This window comes from Syngnathus acus, chromosome 16 (assembly GCF_901709675.1).
Source record: "Syngnathus acus chromosome 16, fSynAcu1.2, whole genome shotgun sequence".
Taxonomy (NCBI): domain Eukaryota; kingdom Metazoa; phylum Chordata; class Actinopteri; order Syngnathiformes; family Syngnathidae; genus Syngnathus; species Syngnathus acus.
In genome coordinates, this window is record NC_051101.1 from 14,691,371 (window position 1) to 14,712,594 (window position 21,224).

The window sequence follows — 21,224 nt, forward strand, 5'->3', positions numbered from 1 at the left end:
AAATCGAGGGAAATGACATAAAAGGTGTTAATGGGAGGAACAGGTATAATTTTGTAATAATGATGGCATACTTGACATTATTTTAAGCGTGTACGTTCCCAGAATTCTTGGGATTATACCGTGTCGGTGTGTTCGGAACTTACCTTTGTGGCGTGTGTTTCTGCACGAACAGGAAACTCACATCATATCGGAAATGTCCGTTCTAAATTGTGTCCCCCTTTTCCTCGTGTAGCGGGCTTGTTGAGAGTTTCCAAGTAAGAGCTGTGGACTAGTTTACCGTCGTAATGGCCTCGACTGGTGGCACTTTGGACTCCCCTGTGAAGCAGATCCAGATCGATGGTTTGGTATGTGCCACAGAACGCTTTCGTTTCACTATTTGATGGTAAATGTTGTTCGAAAAAGGGAGCACCTTTACCAGATGCGGAGCAGTTGCTTGCGCGCAAGCATCATCGTAGCGTTAAGATGCAAATGTGTGGCGCCTTCTTGATTGCTGGCGTCGAAAGTAAACGTCAATCATTTCATGACTATATGGTTACGACGCATTGTTAACGTGAACAGATAGACCTGACTTGTTTTTGTCAACCACTAGTGCGTTTCACAACTAGCAAAAAGCTACCTGTTTAGCTGTTGCTTAAAACGCGAAAAAAGATATCAATTAGGACTCGAGTACCATCTTGTTTAACATGGAGCCATAAACGCATTTCAGCAGCCAACAGTCATCTCATGTCATCACTTCACCAAAATCATTACAAATGGTAACCCGGATGAGACGCAAGTTCGTTTTGAGCATCTTCACTAAATTCATGTCCAAAAAACAAAGGAAAAAATATATAAAATAAGTCATGTCAAAAAAACAAAGGAAAAAATATATAAAATAAGGTAATAATATATAAAATGTTGTATTAGAATTAAAAAAAAAAATCTCCCCTCATTCTCAGACATCTCGTCCCATCCTAGTTTTCTTGAAATGTATGTATGGGATTAGCGACCCCGCAAACAGAACAGGAGCAACTAAATTCCGATTATTCTACCAAGGCAAATCCATGATGCATGTGGTGTGTGTTCGTGTGTTGTCATCAAATAAAATCTATTCGGCGTCAGTGTATCAATTTTTTATTTCAACAGAGGGCAATATCTATTTCTTCTTTGTTTAATGACAGCCAGTGTGAAAGAAGCAGTCCCTACACACAAACAATAGGCTGTCATTAAAGGGAGTCATAAAAATGCATTAGATCATAAGGAGGGAGGAGAATTTGAGTGGCAACGTAAGCATAGGATGGATGGATGGATGGATGGATGGATGGATGGATGGATGGATGGATAAGCCCACTATGTAGTAGCCCTATTTATACAGCAGAGGACAAAGTAGCTTCGCTTCCATGTACTTGTGTGCCTTCGGCCACTGCTCCACTCCACGGGTACATGCTCACATGCGCACTGCCATGGACACAAAGCAGTTTAGCGTGTGTGTGTGTGCGTGCGCCTCACTCAACGCAGGAGCTGAACTTGCCAGCTGCTGCCTTCCTTTTATCTTGCTAATTAAACTTGCCCTGGAGTCTTGGGACCTTCATTTCATATCTCAATATTTTACCTCAATGTGTATTCAATAGCGCGCTAATGAGATTTTCTTGACTCCTTTTCCATTCTCATTAGCCGGAACTTAAATTAAAACGTGTAACCTCAATTGGAGTGTCAGCAAACGTGTCGGTTTCAGGTAGCGATCCCCCCCCCCAAAATGCCAGAGTGCAGCGATGCGGCGTAACACTAGCTCTCGGCTTGCATCATAGGATGTGCCTGCCTGTCAGAGGTGTAGCTGGAGGGCTCCCCTAACCCTCAGACGCTTGCCGTGTTAACAGTGCAAGTGCGTTTGTTGTAACTTGAAGTCTGTCAGCAGTCTGGTTGCCTCCCGCCATTGCGGTCCATTTTGAAAATCTCCTTTTCTTTGGAACATGTCGTATTTAACAAGCTCTGAGTAAAGGACAAGCCAGAGCTCGGGTTACAAATAAGGTTTGGAAGTAGGAAACGAGTGGCATCGTATGGCCTAAAGATGTGTGTCAAAAAAGCCGCTCTCTCTCTCTCTCTCTCTCTATCTGTGTCTTATTTGGCTGCTGCAGGTGGTGCTGAAGATCATCAAGCACTACGAAGAGGGCCAGAGCAGCGAGGTGGTTCAGGGCGTCCTCCTGGGCCTGGTGGTTGATGATCGGCTGGAGATCACCAACTGTTTCCCCTTCCCGCAGCATACTGAGGATGATGCCGACTTTGATGAAGGTAAACGCTTTCCATTGATCCAAGCGCCCTTTGGTAGCGCTGCTTAAATCAACCGGGGGATATGATTTGCACCAAACGGTGCAATATTTTCGCACTCCTAGTCAGCGAGCCATTTGCTGCTCATTAAATCCTTATGCCCCCCTTGAATCACTGGGCACTCTGCGTGCCCCTGAAAAGTGAGATGAGTGGACGCGGCGGCGCACGCCGTTCATCTTTGTGTGGACCGATCCAATGATATCCGTGGGCGCCGTTTGTCGCTGCATCTCTTTGACATTCAGGTGTCATTTGCCATTTGCACTCCAAAAGGGCCACTTTTTGCCACAGCTAATACAATGGAAACAAAAAGTCTCTGTGGGTGGCTTTTGATACATTTCTCGCTGAGATTCCACTTTCCTCTCGTGTTACCTTGCAAATCATGTCCGTCGGCCGTCGACACCGAGGGAATACTCGCCGAGTCAATCTGCATGTTTTCCTCAATCACCGTGGTGAGATCGCAATGATGGCTATTTATAGTCATCACCACTGCATGCCTGAGAGTGGCTGGTGCAGATGCTGCAGATGGGTGGCTGCTGTGACAAACAGGAGCAGGAGACGGAGCGGCAAATAGTCCTTCGACCCCAAAACGGCAAGGGCGCACCCTGCTTTTTGGAGAAAAAGGCCTTGGAAAAGAAGCGAGTCACTTTGTGGGAGTAGGCTGCGCTCTACTAAGACAGCGCCTTTGCTGGAAGTAAAGTAGGCCTACGTAGTACGTCATCGTCCAGCCACCGTGGTCTGCTTTCGCTTCAGGACAACCATTTTTGTCAAAATGCAAATGAATGCATAAACAAGTCGAGCAGCTTCTGCAAGGTCAGCCTTCACATTGTCAGTTGGAGCTGACGTAGGTTAATTGAAGTCAGAGAATTCAAAATGCCGTGACCCCTCAACTCCTTGCTGTAAACACACTGGAGACGGCCGGCTGCGTGCGTGCAAGAAGCTGTGATGAGGTCCTTCTTGGAGGTTGCCCTTCAATAAATAACTCTACCTGTCCCAAATGGGAAATTGATTTTTCCTTGTTCTCCCCGAGTGAGGCCAATTAGATGAGTGCGCTGATGGTACCCTGTGAACATTTTCACTCGCTGTCACCTTTTGACTGCACGGTGCAAATGCAAGGTTGGCTCTTAGCACACAGATGCGTAGAGATCTCATTTGGAATCAGATATAAATCACGTGTGGATGGGATCCCCCAGGTGCAGTCTTCATTTCCATCACTTTTAGCCATCTGCTCCATTGTCTCATCATGTTGTAGAACACAAGAAGAGAAAGTGCAAGACAAAATGAAAAAGGAGCCAATCATAGGAGAAAGTTAGAGGGCGGGCAAGCAAGCACAAGAAGAGGAGACATGGAAAAAGATTGACAGCAAAAGTAAAGAGCTGTTTGTGAGACGCTTGTCAATATTTGTTCTGTTTTGCTGAAGGCCGTATGTGGTTTTCTTCTTCTCATCGTTCGCCACGACTAATGTTATTTCCTCCAAAATGGATACTTTGCTGCTGTTATGGGGTTGTTGGTGTCTTTTTCTGGCTTACTTGAAGTAGAATCTCGCATTGCATTGCATTGCATTGCATTGCATTGCATTGCATTGCATTGCATTGCATTGCATTGCATTGCATTGCATTGCATTGCATTGCATTGCATTGCATTGCATTGCATTGCATTGCATTGCATTGTGGCCAACAGTAAAGGTGGGTTGATAGTCATGGCTAACTTGCATGATTCTCCTCTCCTTCATTGAATTCTGGAGCCATTTTGATGGGGATGTCTTGTTACAAACATCAGACATGCGCACAATAGCTACAGCCTATGTTTTTCTCACTGTTAAAGCACGTGTGTCATTTGTGGGCCATGCAATAGTGACAATGTGGTGATGTGAACGTGTTGTGACACACACTTAGGTGGAGCTTGACTTTTGAAGACACGGCCGCTCTCATCTCTGAAATGTTGTGGCCTGCAGCAGCATGCAAGCTCTCCAGCGCTTCGCCTCATCCGCTATTAGAGTAGGGACTGTCTGTCGGCTTCATTGCTCCAACAGCGACCAAGCCAACTCAATTATGCACATACATGCTGGCTGCTTGCTTGTGTTTTGGTTTCCCTCTGGGCAGCAAGACTTAAGCTTCCAGTTCGTCTGTGAGTAACAAAGCGTTTTGGGATGGTGGTGATTATCATTCAAATTGGATTCATTGAGGAGGAAGATGGATGGATGGATGGATGGATGCATGGATGGATGGATGGATGCATGGATGGATGGATGCATGGATGGATGCATGCATGCATGAATGAATGTTTGTCCAGTGTCTTGAAGAATGTATTGGGAAAGAAAGCAAAAGCTTTTAAATGCAGTGCTGTAGATTGTCACCCAAATTGGCAAATGTCTGAAGTTAAATGAAAGCAATGATGAACATGTTGGCAGAGGAATGTCCTTATTGCAATATTTAGCTAGGTACGCTCATTATTTGTGTCCTTGAGCTCTCTCTTGTTAGCCAGCAGCGCAGTGCGTTGCCCCTTTCCACCTCTGCTTTGGTCACAAGAAGGTGGAGGGAGGGAGGGAGGGAGGGAGGGGGCCACAGCTGCCCAATAATGTCTGCCTGTCGGCCGCTACGGCTGTTCGCAATGAAACGATTGTCTGGCACGGCACCCTATCTGTCCCCTCCAGCCGTAACCTGCGACTGTCTGTATGTGTCTTTTCTCTTCTCCGCTGGGATAGCTCGATTTATCAGCAACCGGAATGAACAAGCGGAAGGAATGTCAGTGGTGGACATTTCTAGAACAGACATGAAACGGCGGGACCACCAATCAATCGCCTGATAAGCGAGTGGAGCCGTTTCACTTTGTCCAATGTTTCTTTTTGTCCCTCTTCCTTCACAGCTCCAGATGGAGACGTCGCTCCCGGTGGCCAAACACGAAGAAAATGATGGCGGTGTTGTCAAATAAAACCAATTCGGTCGCTTATAACGTAAATCATTTTCAACACGCTACGTGAAAAGCTGTGGCCGTATAGCGTGCTTCCTGGCCGGAAGGACGCTTCCAAGTGGGCTTCTCCCCGTCCAGCCCGTTTCCTTACCCGTCCGCTCGAAATGATTTGCGGGCAAATGGCCGGCCGCCCTCGCTCGTTTGGTGGCAAAGAAATCCTCACTCTTGTGTTTCTGCTCGCAGTCCAGTACCAGATGGAGATGATGCGTTCTCTGCGTCACGTCAACATCGACCATCTGCACGTCGGCTGGTACCAGTCCACCTACTACGGCTCCTTTGTCAGCCGAGCCTTGCTGGACTCCCAGTTCAGCTACCAGCATGCCATCGAGGAGTCGGTCGTGCTCATCTATGGTCAGTCCTCTTTATTGTATTGTTTGTATCGCATCTGATGAGTTGTTTAACGTCTCTGGCTTTCCCCGTTTCAGACCCTATAAAGACGGCCCAAGGCTCGCTGTCTCTGAAGGCCTACAGGCTCACTCCCAAACTCATGGAGATCTGCAAAGAGAAAGATTTCACACCTGAAGGGTTTGTGTCTCAATGTCAATGTGTGCATTAGTTGATCACAGATGCTTTCCCCCCATAGCTCTGTGCCGGTGTCGTGGGGCTTCCCACGGCTCCGTTGCACAAGGTCTCTTCAATCCTCCTCATTTGGTTTGTCACCATCCACGCACGCACGCACGCACGCCTCCTGCGCCTGAACTCGGTCACGTCCGCTGTGACGCCCATTGCTCAGAGGCTGCCAAAAAAGAAAGACTTGATTTCATGATTGATTTGAATTGATGCAATTGCCCTGCCTCAAGTTAATTATGCCAGTGGTGATACATGTCTTTGGACGCGGCGGTCGGTCTCTTTCATTCGAAGAATACCAATTGTGCGTTTGAGTACAATGGAGCCATCCCTCGGATGCGCCCTCCAAGTACACAGAGCACGGCACGGACTTGAGTTTAGAATCTGAAGCATCAAATGAGTCTTGGTTGGACTGGAGCAACGTGGAATCTGAAGCATCAAATTTGTCTTGGAAATATTGTGACGTTAAGTGTGACAAAGTCCAATATCTGTGAGCAATTGTGAAGTGAAATGCGCCGCTTACGTCGATTAATATTGCTCTATTGCAATGGGTCTGAAAAGGTCACCAGTAATGGATAATTGTGCCAATATGTGTGAAAGGTTCGAGTTTCCTGTCCTCCCCACTTGAAACTAAATGCACCACTTCCAACTTTGTCTGAGGTTATGCTTGAATTGTCCAACTTTGCTGTGCTTTTTGCGATTTCAATCACGCTCAACCAAAACAATCATGAGGTCGTACTAGATGGTGCAATTTGCAAAAGTGAGCGAAGAGCGGGATCAGTCCGTGCGACCTGAATGTCGTTCCTTTCGAGACGTTTGCTACCGGGAGGGAGGGAGGGAGGGAGGGAGGGAGGGAGGGAGTTGCAAGTGGCAGAGCCCGCTGCGAGAGCAATTGACGTAAATCATATATTCACTTTTAAAAATGCAACAGTCACACTCTGTCTTTAAATTTACTGTGGAGAAGGCAAACCCGAGCACCGCAAATGGCCATTTGCAAATGCGATGGAAATGTATTAATTAAAACGACACAAAATAAGAGATTTCCTATTCTTCCTTTTCTTTCACTTGCAAATGTGTGGTCTAATTGAGCTGGAATGCTTGCCAAGAAATATGTGCCCTGCGACCACTTTAGGGTGTCCAATGTCAACTGGCTCGTGACCTGACTGTATTTTTTCCATTTCATAAACAGAGGGCTGCCATTTGTTTCCGACCACGTTTGTAAGTCCGAGAGAGAAACGGCAGCCCCCAAAATAGTTATGACGTGCCTTAGGGCAGAGTTTGGCTTATCCGCTCAATTTGTTGACGTGGGACTCGAGCTGGCTCGCAAAATAGAAGATACATTGAGCCAGTCTTCTTTTGAGTCGTGATAAAGCATGAAAGCAAACGCTACTGAAGCACATCGGCATATTTGACCTGAACGTAAAAAAATGTACAATGATTGCTACATTTTGCTCCACCTTTTCTGTCTGTGTCTTGTCTCCCCCCCCCCCCCCCCCTTTAGATTGAAGAAGGCTAACATTGGCTTTGATCACATGTTCGAGGAGGTGCCCATTGTCATCAAAAACTCTCACCTGATCAACGTGCTGATGTGGGAGCTGGAGGACAAGTCCACAGTCGCCGACAAACACGAACTCCTCAATCTATCCAGCAGGTCGGTCAGGATAAATGCCGTTGTTCAGCCTTCTACAAATGTATTTCCATGTTCCGGCCATCATTTATGGAAATAAGCTGCTGCGAGTCATGAAACGGCTGCTGCTGCTGCTGCAGATAATTCATTTGATTTCAATGGCTCGGTCAGAGTAAGAATGAAACGTCAACATTTCTCCTTCATTGTACAACTTGAGAAAAGGTATTATTATTATTATACTGTAAGTACGCTTTATCAACTGGCATTCGTTCTAGTAATGATGATAGAGTATCTATCATCCGCTCCGTATTTAAAAGATTGACAAAGCCATGGGCTATTATCAGCCATCCAGCTTGCAACGTGAATGCAGTCAGTCATTCCTCCTTTGACCTGATTGCAACACTTATTGTCTGTCCATTATCTTTGGAATTACAAGAAGGCCTGATCAATATTTTGATAATGGCAACAATATATCAAATGTCAGCGCGTCCTCTCGGAGATGTCAGTCTTGACGACCAAGCGGCTAATAGCGCTCGCCTCGCTCTGCTTTACAGTACCCAGGGGAGTTGGGCTTCGTTGTTTTGCGGAGTCCTCTGACCTTCAATGCCGTGATTTGGAGCGCTGGCAGACGGAACCGTTACGAATGCAGTTTGTGACCCACAAGCGTTGACCATAAGAGCCCAAGTATTTGAATTCCCAAATAGTATTAGAGGTTGGAAAGGTCACTACTTTTCAAGGTTTCCTAAAAACAACAACCGGGAAGGAGGGTGGGTAGCTTCTGGGTTCGGAGCTGTCGGAAAGATGCCTTTCATGAATGCGTCAAGTCATACATGTGATGAACCTTTGTTGCAGCAACCATTTGGAGAAAAGCCTTCAGCTCTTGATGGACAGGGTGGATGACATGAACCAAGACATAGTCAAGTATAACACCTACAGCCGCAATCTGAGCAAACAGCAGCAGCAGAAGCACCAGGTAATTCCACCCACCGGAAGAAGGAAGGAAGGAAGGAAGCCAGCCAGCTAACAAAAGAGCGCCTCAGCCAGCTGTGTACCCAATTGCAAGCTTGGGAGATGCAAAAGGAGTGGGCGTTTTTTTTTCCATTTCAAATGGAGCTTCTACTGCTGTTTCTGGCCAAATACACTTTTGGGGCGCTCGCTCAAGCAAATGGACACAAAGCAATGACAAGAATTGCAGTAAAAGCTCCTTTTTCTATTGATTTAGTCCTCTTTTATAGCCCGTTTTTAATATCACAGAGATGAATTTCATACTCTGACTTCATTAGCTGTCAATCAGAAAGCTCCAGCAGAAAAGCATTTGGTGTGTTCAAAAACGAATGCACACAGCCAGAAGGATAGCACATTTTCAATCAATAGCGCCTGCCCACGCACACAAAATGGAATGCACATCTATTACAATAATCATGATGCTAAGAATGAAAATAGTTGAAAAATAGCATTTGTCAGAACAATAGCAGCATCGTCGGCCGCGCTCCTCTAAACCTTATGAAACATTGCTCTTGATTGGAATTGACAAAATGTCTGAAGCTTAGGCCCACAACCTCACACACACACACACACAAAGACATGGTAGTGCCGTCACTGGCCACCCCATGTCCAGCAGAGATGTTATCAGTCTGTCGTCACTCAGCAAAAGAGCCGCGGAAACTTGGCAGCTAATGCATACGCAAAGTCTAGCCGTTTTGTTTTTGGTGTTTCTCTCTCTCTCTCTCTCTCTCTCTCTCTCTCTCTCTCTCTCTCTCTCTCTCTCTCTCTCTCTCTCTCTCTTCCGTCACGTAACGTTTACCTGTGCGCCGTCCGTCCTTCTGTCCTTAAATAGCGCCTCTGTCCGTCTTTGCGTCTAGTACCTCCAGAGGCGACAGCAGGAGAACACCCAGCGAGAGAGCAGAGGAGAAGCAGCCTTGCCGGAGGAGGACATTAGCAAAATGTTCAAGCCCCCCCAGGCGCCACCTCGCATGGACACGCTACTTATTGCAGGTACAGCACAATAGCTCTGCATATACACTTGAGAATAAGGGACTTTCCGTTTTGTGGCTATCAACGCTCAAGAATGGAATATTTCCTTGTGCTCAGACGCTTCTTTTTGTGCTCAGTGATTTTTCTCCTACCTCGTGAATAGGGCTGGACAGATAACGAAAATGTAATTGTCATTTGGGCTCTGGCTTCTCTCAATCTTCAAATTGAATATAGCGATTGAAGTTCAGAATGCCGTGGTTATCCGAATGTTGCTTGTAAAGCGAGCATGTCATGAATATGAATGAGCATGCTTTACAATGTTGACTCTAGCGTCAAAAGTAAAATCACGACGCACACTATATTGAAATCGAGAACGTAGCACCTACTGTGTTGTCGGCCTTTGTGCGTGTCCCAATGATCCGAAGTGGCAAACGGGTCCGAGGCGAGGGACCAAACAAAGTGATGAATTGAAATGGCCTAAAATCCCAGCCCATTTCCAGCATTTTCCAGGGCGGGCCTGCGGAATATTGTATGCTATGGCTATGTAGACGTGGGTGGTACCAACCAAATGAAAAAGTAGGATAGGATCCGTTCTTTGAAAAAGCCTTGGTTTCGCTCAGAGACAATAAGGAGAACATGGATGGGCCTTTTGTGCAAGACGTATTGTCTGCACAACTGTGACGCTCATCTTTTGGACAGACGTGTGTGTTTCTGATGGCAAAAACATTGATTGACAAACATTTGCCATTCCTCTCGCTTTGGCCTGTTTGGGTGCGCGCAAATGATTGGCGGCTGTTTGCCTCCCTTGCGGTTTGTATCTGTTTGATTTTATTTGTGTGGGCTGCTTGTATATTTTGGGCTTCTCTCCAACAGGGCAAATTAACAACTACTGCCAGAACGTGAAGGAATTCACCTCTCAGAACCTTGGGAAGCTGTTCATGGCGGAGGCTCTCCAAGGCCACAACTAGATGAGACAACGGAGAGAAGAGGGCACACAGCAAAAAAGGAATCAGAGAGCCGTAGTGCTGCTGTTGCTGCTGAAGAATTCATTCATTTTCTGTACGCAATTTAGTGAAATAAAATGGATTGAGCTCTTTGTCACCTTCTGGCTTTTGAACTGTTGCACACAAACGAATGGAGCCAATTCACCTTTTATTCACTCCCATTACCACTAGTATATAAAATGAAGTGTCTGGCTAAGCAGTCATTTCTTTCTTTCTTTCTTTCTTGGTGAAATACTGCATCACTCCACTGTTGCAATGCTAAGTTTCCACCCAGGTACTGCAAGTTGTTGCCCTTGGGGACCACTGGAACTCCGAAGCAGCAAAAGGTAGAGCGTGCTTCTGGCGCGTATTATGGTAAGTATTATCCTCAGCAAACCTCATTTCAATTTGAACGTGACGAGTCAGCGGTGTCCGTCTCTGGTTGGAAATGTCCTTGAACGAGCGTCGAGTAACCTTATGTGATTTTTACCCCGGCTGCGGCAATGAGTTGCTTTTGGAGTTGAGCCGGATCAAATGTCTTTGCGTGTACAGCGCTCGCTCGCTCGCTCGCTCTCTGGCTTTCATTCATCAGGCGTTTTCACGGGAGTCTCCTTCAGCTCAGCAACAGCTTGAACTTGAGTGATGCCTCTACCGGCTCCATTTAATAAAGAAGCTGCCAGTGTGGTTCATTGCGTAATAATGACTCTGGCGCTGGCTCTGTTGTCGACCCGCGGTGCGGCGGCGGCGGCGGGCGGCGTCTAATACGCCTCTGATGTCTGACTTGTCATCAGCATCACCTCATCAAGCAATAACTTGTACTGCCCCTGCTTGCCATCAGTGCAGTCATTAGCGATAATTACAAGTCGAGCAAAGTGATAAATGTTTATGAGAGCAGCCGCACAAATAAATTCTTCTTCAAATCCCCAGATGCTCGCTCGCTCGCTCGGGAAGTCTTCACTGGAAAGTATCTGCTCAGGTGTGCCGGCGATGATGGATGCCATCCCTCGCTCGCAGGTATTGATTGGCTTTGGAGAGGTGGCTTCTGTCCAACGTGAGTGCTCTTTGTTTGCAATTCTGAGGCAGCACAGCGTTGACCTTGAGGGCTGACGAGGGCAGGCACGGCTTCTCCCGTCACAGAGGAGGGATGTGCGGGGAATTCTAAAAGCTTCTTAAATGGCTTGAGCCGAGCATGGCGTGAAGCCCGTAGAGCGCAAACGTGGCGCTGGAGGTCCACGCTGGTTGTGATGGGAGTAAAAGACTGAATAATGTCGCGGTGACGTGGCTCAAGGCCGCCAGACGGGAGACGAGTGGGTGATCCGAGTGCCTGCCTGCCTGGCGCATTAGAGCGCTGCCACATAAATCAGGAGAAAAAGCACTGGCGAGCAAAAGATGACTGACCTTACAACCTTGAATAAGATGCGCCTTCCTTCTGGGATGAAACGTTCCATGAACAGTAAATCAAGGCTTTCATCAAGTCAGCATTTTGCACATTTTTTCATGCTGTCCAAATGTCAACTCTTCTCTGCTCCAAATGTGAACTGATAGGAAGCAAAGCAATCCATCTGATGACATTTGATGGACATTTGTTGCTCCATGAGAAACAAAGATTTAATGGCGTGAATTCACGTCATGACTCGCATTCATTCGGTGGGGATGGAACGGACGGTTACTGGAGCCACAATTCATTTGATGGCAATCGCTCTGCTTCACGACAGGAAGAAGGCCACCTACCTACGTATGTGCTTGTCTTTCCAAACTTTCACCTGTTTCCTATTTGGACAACAATGATTTGGATGTCAACAATAGGTGTTTCAGGAAGTGCCATTCATTCCTTCATCACGGCAGAAATGTGACGAGCGCCGGGTGCAAAAGTGCTCGTCACTCACCGGGTGCAAAAGTGTCGCCGCCCTTTCTAGCCACTCCGACAGTTTTTGCGTGGAAGCACAAGTGAAGGTCCATGAAGCAGCACTAGTGAGAAAGAGCCACAGCGGCGGCAGCTGCCGTTTGCGACTCCCTCTCCCACGCTAGCCTGCTAAATTGACCGTGAGATGACTATGAGTCAGTGAAAATGAGAACAACATCCTCACGTTCAGATGCCAAAGCGACTAAGGCGAGCGAGACGCTGCGCATGCCAAGCCAGCGGCAGCTTCCTCTGTGCGGGCGGGCGGGCGGGCAGGCAGCCACGCAGGCAGGCAGCCACGCAGGCAGGCAGCCACGCAGGCAGGCAGGCAGACGGCCGGCCGTGATTTGTCTCTGCGCCTTCCAATTCCCAAGGAAAAGATGTCGGAGGGATATGGCTTTGCTCTCGCTTAATCAGCAAGCACGACCTGTGCTGCTCTGACTCCAGCTGTCATTTGTTAGGGCTCCAAAACAAACATAAGATCCTTCAGCGTGCCTCCCTCCCTCCCTGCCTGCCTGCCTGCCTCACTTGTGATAGAAGGAATCAGATGGCTGAATAGAATGAAACGGGTTATTTCCCTGTCAGCCAGCCCACAATGCCTTCCTCTGGCTTTGCTCTGCTCTGCTCTCTGCTTTTGCCACTCAGCGCATATTGCCATGGCAACTAGATCCAGCGCCGAGTGCTTCTTTCCAGAATGTAAAGTCGTTGTAAAAATACCATTAAGCTTCCTCAAAAGCAAGACGTGCAGGAATGAAGCATTTCCGGGATCAAGTAGACAAATGCAAGTCGCTCTGCAAACTAAGTTCAAAAGACTCCACCTTTCTGCCGCCGCCTGCCTTCTCTCTCCTTTGAGGTCAACAGATCTCCAAGATGCTGCGGTTGCGATTCATCTGGGATGGCCGTCACGTCGCTGGCGCAAATCCCAGCGGCAGCTTTGAGCCTTTGGCTTTCCGGGCACGCTCTGCGCGTGTGACACGCATGCGTGGCCTTCGGGCTAGGCTACAGTGTGTTGTTGCGATCTCACGTCATCATTTGTGGCGGGGGCGGATGTCCTCCCGCACAAGCTCAATCATACGTCGATAGACGCATTGGGTCGGTCGGCTTTGCTTGTAACGTACGACGTTGTCGTCATCTGTCTTCCTTCGATCCGTGTGGCGATTATGCGAGTAAAACCAAACGTCAAGAATTGGGCTCTTACTCCATTTGTTTCCTTCCGACTCTCGCCGTTCCGATTCAATGTTCTTTTCCGGCAGGCTCCGTTGGTTATTTATGAATCTGCTTTGTGTAAACAAAGTGACAGGGACTCATCCATTTTCCAACTCATCGCCAGGGTGTCAGGGCGATTTATTGCAGCCAGCCTTTCTTTGTTTGAACAGGTTGCTCTCCGCGATCACAGTGTGTACAAAACTCGAAGCTGGAGATGGCGGCAAAGCCGGGAAATGGCTGCTTCTTGTTGTTCCCCTCAAGGCAAAGCCTGACAAGCAAAGTACAAAGCCCAATTTGTGTAAAGCAGCCTATGTGAAGATACTCGTTCAAGTTGAAAGTGCTTACTAACCTGTGTGCATATTCACAATCTTCACCCGTTTTCCTGCAAAACATTCCCAAAAAGTTGGGAAACATCACCTTCCCTTTTTTTTAATCAGACTCTATAAATGGAATGCAAGGCCTTAAAAACATGCCCAATCTCTTGGCAAATGAGGCAGACTGGTTTGTTTTGTTGATTGAAATAGGACGTGTTGAATGGGGTCTGAGTGGTGGGTGGAGCTCAGCCGGGAACCCTCAAGACAACCATGTCACATTGGAACAAGATTCTTGAATGCTTTGTTTGTCCAGCTTTTGTTCATGGCTAAGCTTTCGAACTTGATCCACTTGTGCCACAACCTTCTTCCAATTTACAAGACCAGAGGTATTTCCAAACTCATTCAGAAATGGATTCACTTTTCTTTGAGTTCAGTCATTTCTCACAGGTTCAATGCTTTGAATGCGCACTCTTTTGTCCTTCCATTTCCCGGTGGAAAAAACGTGCCGTATTCCGCGCTTTGGTTTTTTCATGATTTCTCAAAAACGAAGGGAGAAAATAGAAGTTGTTTTTGTTTTCCCGATATATAAAAAACAAACAAAAGGATCACGACGGCCCTACTGTCCCTTGAGGTTTTGCACTCGTTGTACTTTATGCACCGCGACGTCGTTCGCTGTCATTCGGAACAGAAGCCAAAATAACAGCACAGTTGCTTTCCTCCATTATGAGTGCAGTGATGCTGACGAAATGACATTTTTGCCAACTGAACTGTTCCCAAATCTGTTTCACACTATTAGCACAGGTACAAAGTGACGGAGAGGCGCACAGCGGCTGTCACTGACCTTTTAGCAGTGCAAACGCTTTCTTTTTCATTCGACAAGACAGCCCAGTGGCCTACATTCAAATCAAACAAAACGCACTCCTTTTACAAGATTTCTTTTCTTTCCCAAGCTCATTTTGAATGTAACAAATGTTGATGTCTGGGCCCCGAAGCTTGCCATTTGCTGTCTATTTATTTCCTTTGAGGGAAGCAGCAAAGCCCACTGACATTCAATCACATTATTTTGCCACACTGATTTGCTGCCTGCACCTGTGACATGAACCTCACATAACAAGCACACATCAGTCTGCCAGCTATAAATCAAACGGCCCAAACACACTCAATCACCTCAGTGAAGCCTAACGTAGCAGCGTACCGCATAAGATTGCGACCTTGTAGCAGTCTTGGTTCACAACGCAGATCCATCCGTCCATCCGTCCATTTATCCATCCATCCATCCATCCATCCATCCATCCATCCATCCATCCATCCATCCATCCATCCATCCATCCATCCATCCATCCTCTGAAGTGCTCTATCCTCACCAGCCCGCTGGATGGAGTCTTTGGGGGATAGGGTTAGGGCACAACCTGAACTGGCGGCCAGCCAATAGCAGGGCCACAACGCAGGTCTTGATTCTCAAAAACAGAAGGACAAAGTAAGAGAAACAGGATGACAACCCCTTGTTGATTTGCAGTTTGTATATTGTAGTACAGTCATTAGAATTGCCTAGCCAGCAAATGTAAAGGTGGCCAACCCTTTTGCTTTCCAGTGCTTTCTATCCACGGGAGCACATGTATAATATCCGAATAGAATTTGTTTCAAGTGACCTGCAAGGTGACGCTGCTGCGCTACTTGCAGATGCCACCGCCGCCGCCGCTGCACTATTATTGGTGCGGTTAAAGAAGAATCAAGTGGCTTACAGCAGTCATAAGAGAGGCATTTAGGAAAAGCAACTCTGAAATGCAGCAGAAGTCACGCAAGGCCAAAGAGGAGTCGTGACAGCAGTTTCCACCACATGCCTGCCCCACCCAGGCTCAGCTCAAATACATTCTTAAACCATTTTCATGGCTGAAATGAGCCATTCCTTGCACACGTGTCCGCTCACGGACATCTGAGAAAGAATGGGAGGCTGCGTTTGGCCTTGGAACTCAACATTTTAGCTTGGGAAGCCCAGTTTATTGTTTATACAGAACAAACGGATAAAAGATGCTCAGGCACCGACGGACAAAACAAGCAATGTTCCGTCTTTAGAAAGAGGGCCATTTTCCATATCTAAGGATGGGGCTACACATTCCATTCCATACAATGTCTTTGAGATATTAGAACTGTTGAAAAAGGAAAGTCTCCCAAATTTAGCAGGTACAACGCACGCTCGTCGCTTTCTGAGATCGGACCACTTCTTTCAAAGTCAAGGCCCGGGGGCCAGATACGGCCCGGCCCGGCCCGCCACATCATTTTAGGTGGCCCGCAAAGACATTCATGTCAATTCCAAAATTTCAAATTGTTTTCACTTGTAAAAAGGAGAGAGAGATATTGTTAGCAGTTTTTATTACCATTCATTTTTCAAATCCTTTTTATTTTGAGATATTTATAGATTTGATTGCAAGATTTCATTTTGAAATATTTGAACACTTTTTATTCGTCTCTGTTTTGAAAACCAGTTGTGTTGTAGTGTAGCCTATAGTATACAATATGAGACGGTCACACATTTATTTGGGTTGACAATTTGAATGGCCCTTAGAGACAAACTATGATGCGGCCCACCACAAAAATAAGTTTGACACGACCGCTCAAAACTTTGAGGTCACGTCCTTATTTTCAAAATAAGATTGCTATTTTCTTTTTCAATGAGGATAACATAGCTGCGTTGTCGATTTGGCTTTGTTTTGTTTCCCGCTACGTCTCGTCTGGTCCGTTTCGTCCGCTCTGCTCGGCTCGCTCCGTCCGGCCGCTCGTGTCTTGTTCAGAGAGGTATTAGCCATTTCAAAGAGCAGTCAGAAGAATTCTGACTCTGTCACCTTGGCAACAGACTCTGTGAACATAACCTGCTCGCGAGCAGTTCAAATCTTGACTTTCTACCTGAAGAAAACACGCCTTCTCTGTACACGCGAAATGAGACGATGAGGGATTTTTCAAACAGTGCTGTCTTTAATCAAAGTCGCTCATGTATCTTTAATAACCTCCAGCCAGACAGTATAGCTCCAATCTCACATTCGCATACTGCGTTGACATCAGTGCATTCTTCTCTCGTTTTTTTTTTTTGTTTGTTTTTCCCTTCGCAAATGTGACTTTTCTGTCAATGCCGAGGAACATAAAAGCAACCGTGTGTGCACTGCTGAGAAGTCGCAGTTAAAAGCCGGTCCCCAACCGCTGGGCCGCGGACCAGTACCGGTCGGTCCGTGGATCATTTGGTACCGGGCCGCACAGGAAAGAATAAATAACTTGCACGATTTCCGTTCAACCCCCTTTAGAAGTGCTGTGATTTGCATGATTAGCGTTATGGATGGATCTCTATTGTGTACATCAATGAACTTGAAGTGAGTGAATTCAATTTTGAAGACTGAACCAATCAATTCATTCTATATTTCTCCCGCATTCCCTGCTGAGTGCATTTGTTCACATGCAGTTATGAACTTGTATACACAGTGAATGAAGGGGCAGGCAGGAGGCAGTGTGATTGCTCATCAAGTAGCAAGTAAAGAGCGCTTTTGGCATCAATACGACCCAAGCTCACTCTCACTCTCCTGGGCCCGCCCACCTGTCCATTACAGCGGTGAAGACAAGCTGTGCTGGCTGCGTGCGTGCATGCGTGCTGGCTGCGTGCGTGCGTGCGTGCTGGCTGCGTGCGTGCTGGCTGGCTGCGTGCTGGCTGCGTGCTGGCTGGCTGGCTGCGTGCTGGCTGCGTGCTGGCTTGCTGCGTGCTGGCTGCGTGCTGGCTGTCTCAATACATTGTCAGCAGCCTTCAGCCAGCCTGCAGACATCCAAAGGCCAGGCTAGGCCAGGCCCCCCTGTGACCCCACCAGGGACCTTGGCCCTTGCGCTTCACATTGCAGAGACACGCTCGTTTTCTTCTGCTGCATGAAACCTTGAGATAAATAGTCCCACAGAGCAAGAGACATACACATCACTCGGCGAGGCAGCCAGAATATGTGAAGTGAACGTGATTAACATCAAGCTGTCCTCCTCGCAAACGTGGGCCCAAATCATAGGACATTACACCGAGTTGGAAAATGAACCATAAATCAGTCAAAGGAAATAGCTCATAAACAAAGCCCGTAAAGCGCTGCTGCGCTTTACACCAATTGCTCAGATAAATCTCCAGCAATTTGATTGGACGTAATATTTTAGCAATATTTCACCTGTCCAATTTGTCTGAATACCTCGGCATTTCGACGAAACCGCAAACGCTGATTGACTTTGTCACGTCACGTCTTGTCGTCAAGTTGACTCAATGACTAAGTGAATGTTCATCCTGCAAAAGGAGTCACCACATGTCCAGACACAAGCTCCACCATAACACACCAATGGCAGCCAGATCTACTTTGGAAACATCGTCCCTTTATTTAGGCCGTCAAAGGTTCCGACTTGGCACAGTGAAACTGAAATACACTTTTACTGAACCGAAATTTGGTGCAAAATGTGGCTATAAGATATTTAGGAGGGAAAATCTCCAACCATAAAGAAAGCACGCGCACACGCACACGCTCACACACTCACGCCTTTCATGACTTACAGGTGTCCTCATAAACTGGCCCAACTGACTTCACACTAATAAATCTTGCTAATAGCGCGCCAGGAGATATTGATTTCTTTGGAGGTACTTTCATGTGCCATTATTATTGGAGAAATATTCGAAGTGAAGCCATGCACGACATCATTGATTGAAAACTTGACTGATATAGAGTGCAGGTCTTCACTGTGCAGCTGCTGACCTCGCATATCCTCTCCGCGACAGACAGACAGACAGACAATCTCTGTGTGCTCAAATGACTGCAAAGCATGTGCTTGTGTTATTTAATCAAGTCATTGGCGACACAACAAAGAATGCATCTTGTATTAAATGCTCCTCAAGTCGATGGCAGAAGGTGCAACGGACCTGCAAGTCCACCTGTTAACATGAAGACAACACTGCATCTTTGATTTGATGTTATTCTTTTAATAGAGGCCTAATGTGTGTGTGCTACTTTTTCTTCCCTGTAAGATATCCATCCGCCTTGGCTCAAAAATGGTTGCTTTAATCAACACTCTGGAGGGGTTCTCATGCTGCTCGCCTCCGTTCCAACAATGGTCGGAGGGACTCTAGATGGCAGAAGAGGCCCACTATAGCCCGCTCGCTCGGGTTTTGATGTCGCCCTACCTTTGAAATGCAAATGTCCCAAACATAGCACCCCCACAATGACGACCCCAAACTACGTCTCTCTATCTGTCTCACTCTCTGTCTGTCTGTCTGCCTCTCTCTCTCTCCCCCCGCCTCTCGCTTGCTTGAGGCAAGCATCACCAGTGCAAATCGATAAAAGCACCATTCAAATAGTCAACGCCGCACTGTGTTGTGTGCGTCCAGCACCTTCAACGTCACCCAGGTGCAAAACTGCGGACGCACCGCGAGTCCAGGGACGCACGCGCTCGCTGGATGCCCCACTCATCAGAAATGCTCGAGCCCTCGTCCAGGTTGCTTCGGTTCTCTCCTAAATTGGCGGCGTCTCTCTCACTTCATCGTGCGTATCGCGGCGGCGGCGGAAGCGGCAGCAGCGGCAGCAGCGGCAGCAGCAGCGCGGCGTCGGCCTTTCCTTGTAAGAAGAGGGAATCTCCCGGGAAGAAGGACCATTTGGGCTAGGCATTCGAACGTTCGAGGTGTGACAATGACGCGGATTTGCAACGAGGGATTGATGGAATTGCACGACATGTCCAGCCGGAGATGCGTTCAATGTGGCCGAAGCACCGCGATGTGGATGGGAGTTGTTTTCTGGAATATCTTGTTTTGTCTTTTGTTCACCTGTGTCAAAGGTAAGGCGCTCACTCGCTCGCCCGCCCGCCGCGTTGCAGTAACGCTCACCTCAGCTCACATGCATGCGGGCATGCAGGCAGGCATGCATGCGCGTCTCCATCCAAACGGCACTCAAAGGCGCATCAAATTGCCCATCTTTTTTGCTCTTGGACGCATTTCAGTGCTTTGGCGCTCAATGCAGTCTTTGAGCGTGCCTCTGAATAAATATTCTTCGAGCAGCGTCTCATAATAGCCTACGTGCACGAGCTACTTTAATTAGAGGGCGAAGCACTTATTTCAGGCGCAATGACCTGCATTTCCCCCTGCTTTTAACCTGTGCGCTCAAGTCGTGTACATTTCTCTTTTTCCAGATTAAGGCTTAGATTTTTTTGTAAGGGTTCTCGCCACTATTAACACCAAAAAAAAACCTAAACAGTTCTGTGGAACCAGTTTGAGTAGGACCTGTAACAGCAAGCAGGTGTTAGTATTCACTGATTATGTCTCTTGGTGTACCCATTTGAAGAGTGATTGGCTGGCCGAGAGGTAACTTGTCCCTAAAATTTGACTATATGTGTGCGTGCGTGTGCGTGCGTGTGTGTGTGTACATGCGTACATACATACATTCAAGTAGGCCTATTAACTAAGCTGTTTGGATGTGCAGCACGATAAAATGATCATTTTCAATTAAAAAAAAGCATCTGTAAAAGGGTCACCTCCTGCAAAGCCGTTTCAATTATTTTCCCTCTCCAAAAGATGTTCTAGCAGTGTGTGGTGACTATGAGTGCACGATGTTTATCTGTTGTGTGTGTGTGTGTGTGTGTGTGTGTGTGTGTGTGTGTGTGTGTGTGTGTGTGTGTGTGTGTGTGTGTGTGTGTGTGTGTGTGTGTGCGCGCGCATGTATGAGAGGATGGGTGCCCACAGATTTCAATTTCCATACAGATTGTTCGCCCTCTGAGTAATTCTCACGTCTGACTGTTGGGGGTGGATCGAATGCGCTGCATGCAGAGTAGAAGTGCCCACCGAGTAGAAGGCAAGGCAACCACAGTGTGTTTTTTATCACCACCCACAATGTGGCAATGTCAAACCTCGGGGCCACTGCCAATCCTCCTTGTTCTCTTACTTATTAGGCAGGAGCGAGGGAGGGAGGGAGGGAGCGAGGGAGGCAGCTAGGTAAAGGATGATGAGGACGCCTGTGATGGAGCAAGGCAAGAGAGAGGAAAGTTGTAGCTCACTGCTGCCGCCGCCACCACCACCGCCACTGGCAGCAAGCTATCAGACTGCTGACACAATTGAAAGTACTCAAGGTATGGCCAGATGTCCTCAGCAAGTGTTTTTCAATCAAATGGTTCCCCCTCTTTTTCGGTTTATCCATTCACTGTGACGCATTGTTGGTAGTCTCCGGTGGATGGATGACTTCTCTCTTTCTTCTTGATCACACCATCATTTTTGAATACTGAGTCAAAATGAATCACTTGGAATCCAAGTTATTGACACATGGTTGTTTTGCCACATTTCCCACCTGTCTCCAGTGGCTATTCGCTTTTTAACACGATATTGATTAACCGAGCGAGACTAG

General features: G+C 47.2%; 1 protein-coding gene and 1 pseudogene across 1 annotated transcript; both read left to right on the forward strand.

The window, feature by feature from the left end:
• Nucleotides 1–185: 185 nt before the first annotated feature.
• Nucleotides 186–10,535, forward strand: LOC119135719 (eukaryotic translation initiation factor 3 subunit H). Its single transcript, XM_037273518.1, has 8 exons — nt 186–344; nt 2,115–2,268; nt 5,455–5,622; nt 5,697–5,796; nt 7,340–7,489; nt 8,318–8,438; nt 9,328–9,460; nt 10,313–10,535. Exons 1-8 carry the CDS (start codon nt 285–287, stop codon nt 10,405–10,407), a joined length of 981 nt encoding a protein of 326 aa, XP_037129413.1. The 5' UTR covers nt 186–284; the 3' UTR covers nt 10,408–10,535.
• Nucleotides 10,536–19,061: 8,526 nt separating this feature from the next.
• Nucleotides 19,062–21,224, forward strand: part of LOC119135751 — a 47,088-nt pseudogene continuing 44,925 nt past the window's right edge.

Bases quoted from the DNA above. Each gene is read 5' to 3' on its own strand.
- LOC119135719 (XM_037273518.1), top strand. From the start codon at position 285: ATGGCCTCGACTGGTGGCACTTTGGACTCCCCTGTGAAGCAGATCCAG. The intron at 2,269-5,454 runs GTAAACGCTTTC...TTCTGCTCGCAG, and splicing joins TGATGCCGACTTTGATGAAG to TCCAGTACCAGATGGAGATG. The intron at 7,490-8,317 runs GTCGGTCAGGAT...CCTTTGTTGCAG, and splicing joins CTCCTCAATCTATCCAGCAG to CAACCATTTGGAGAAAAGCC.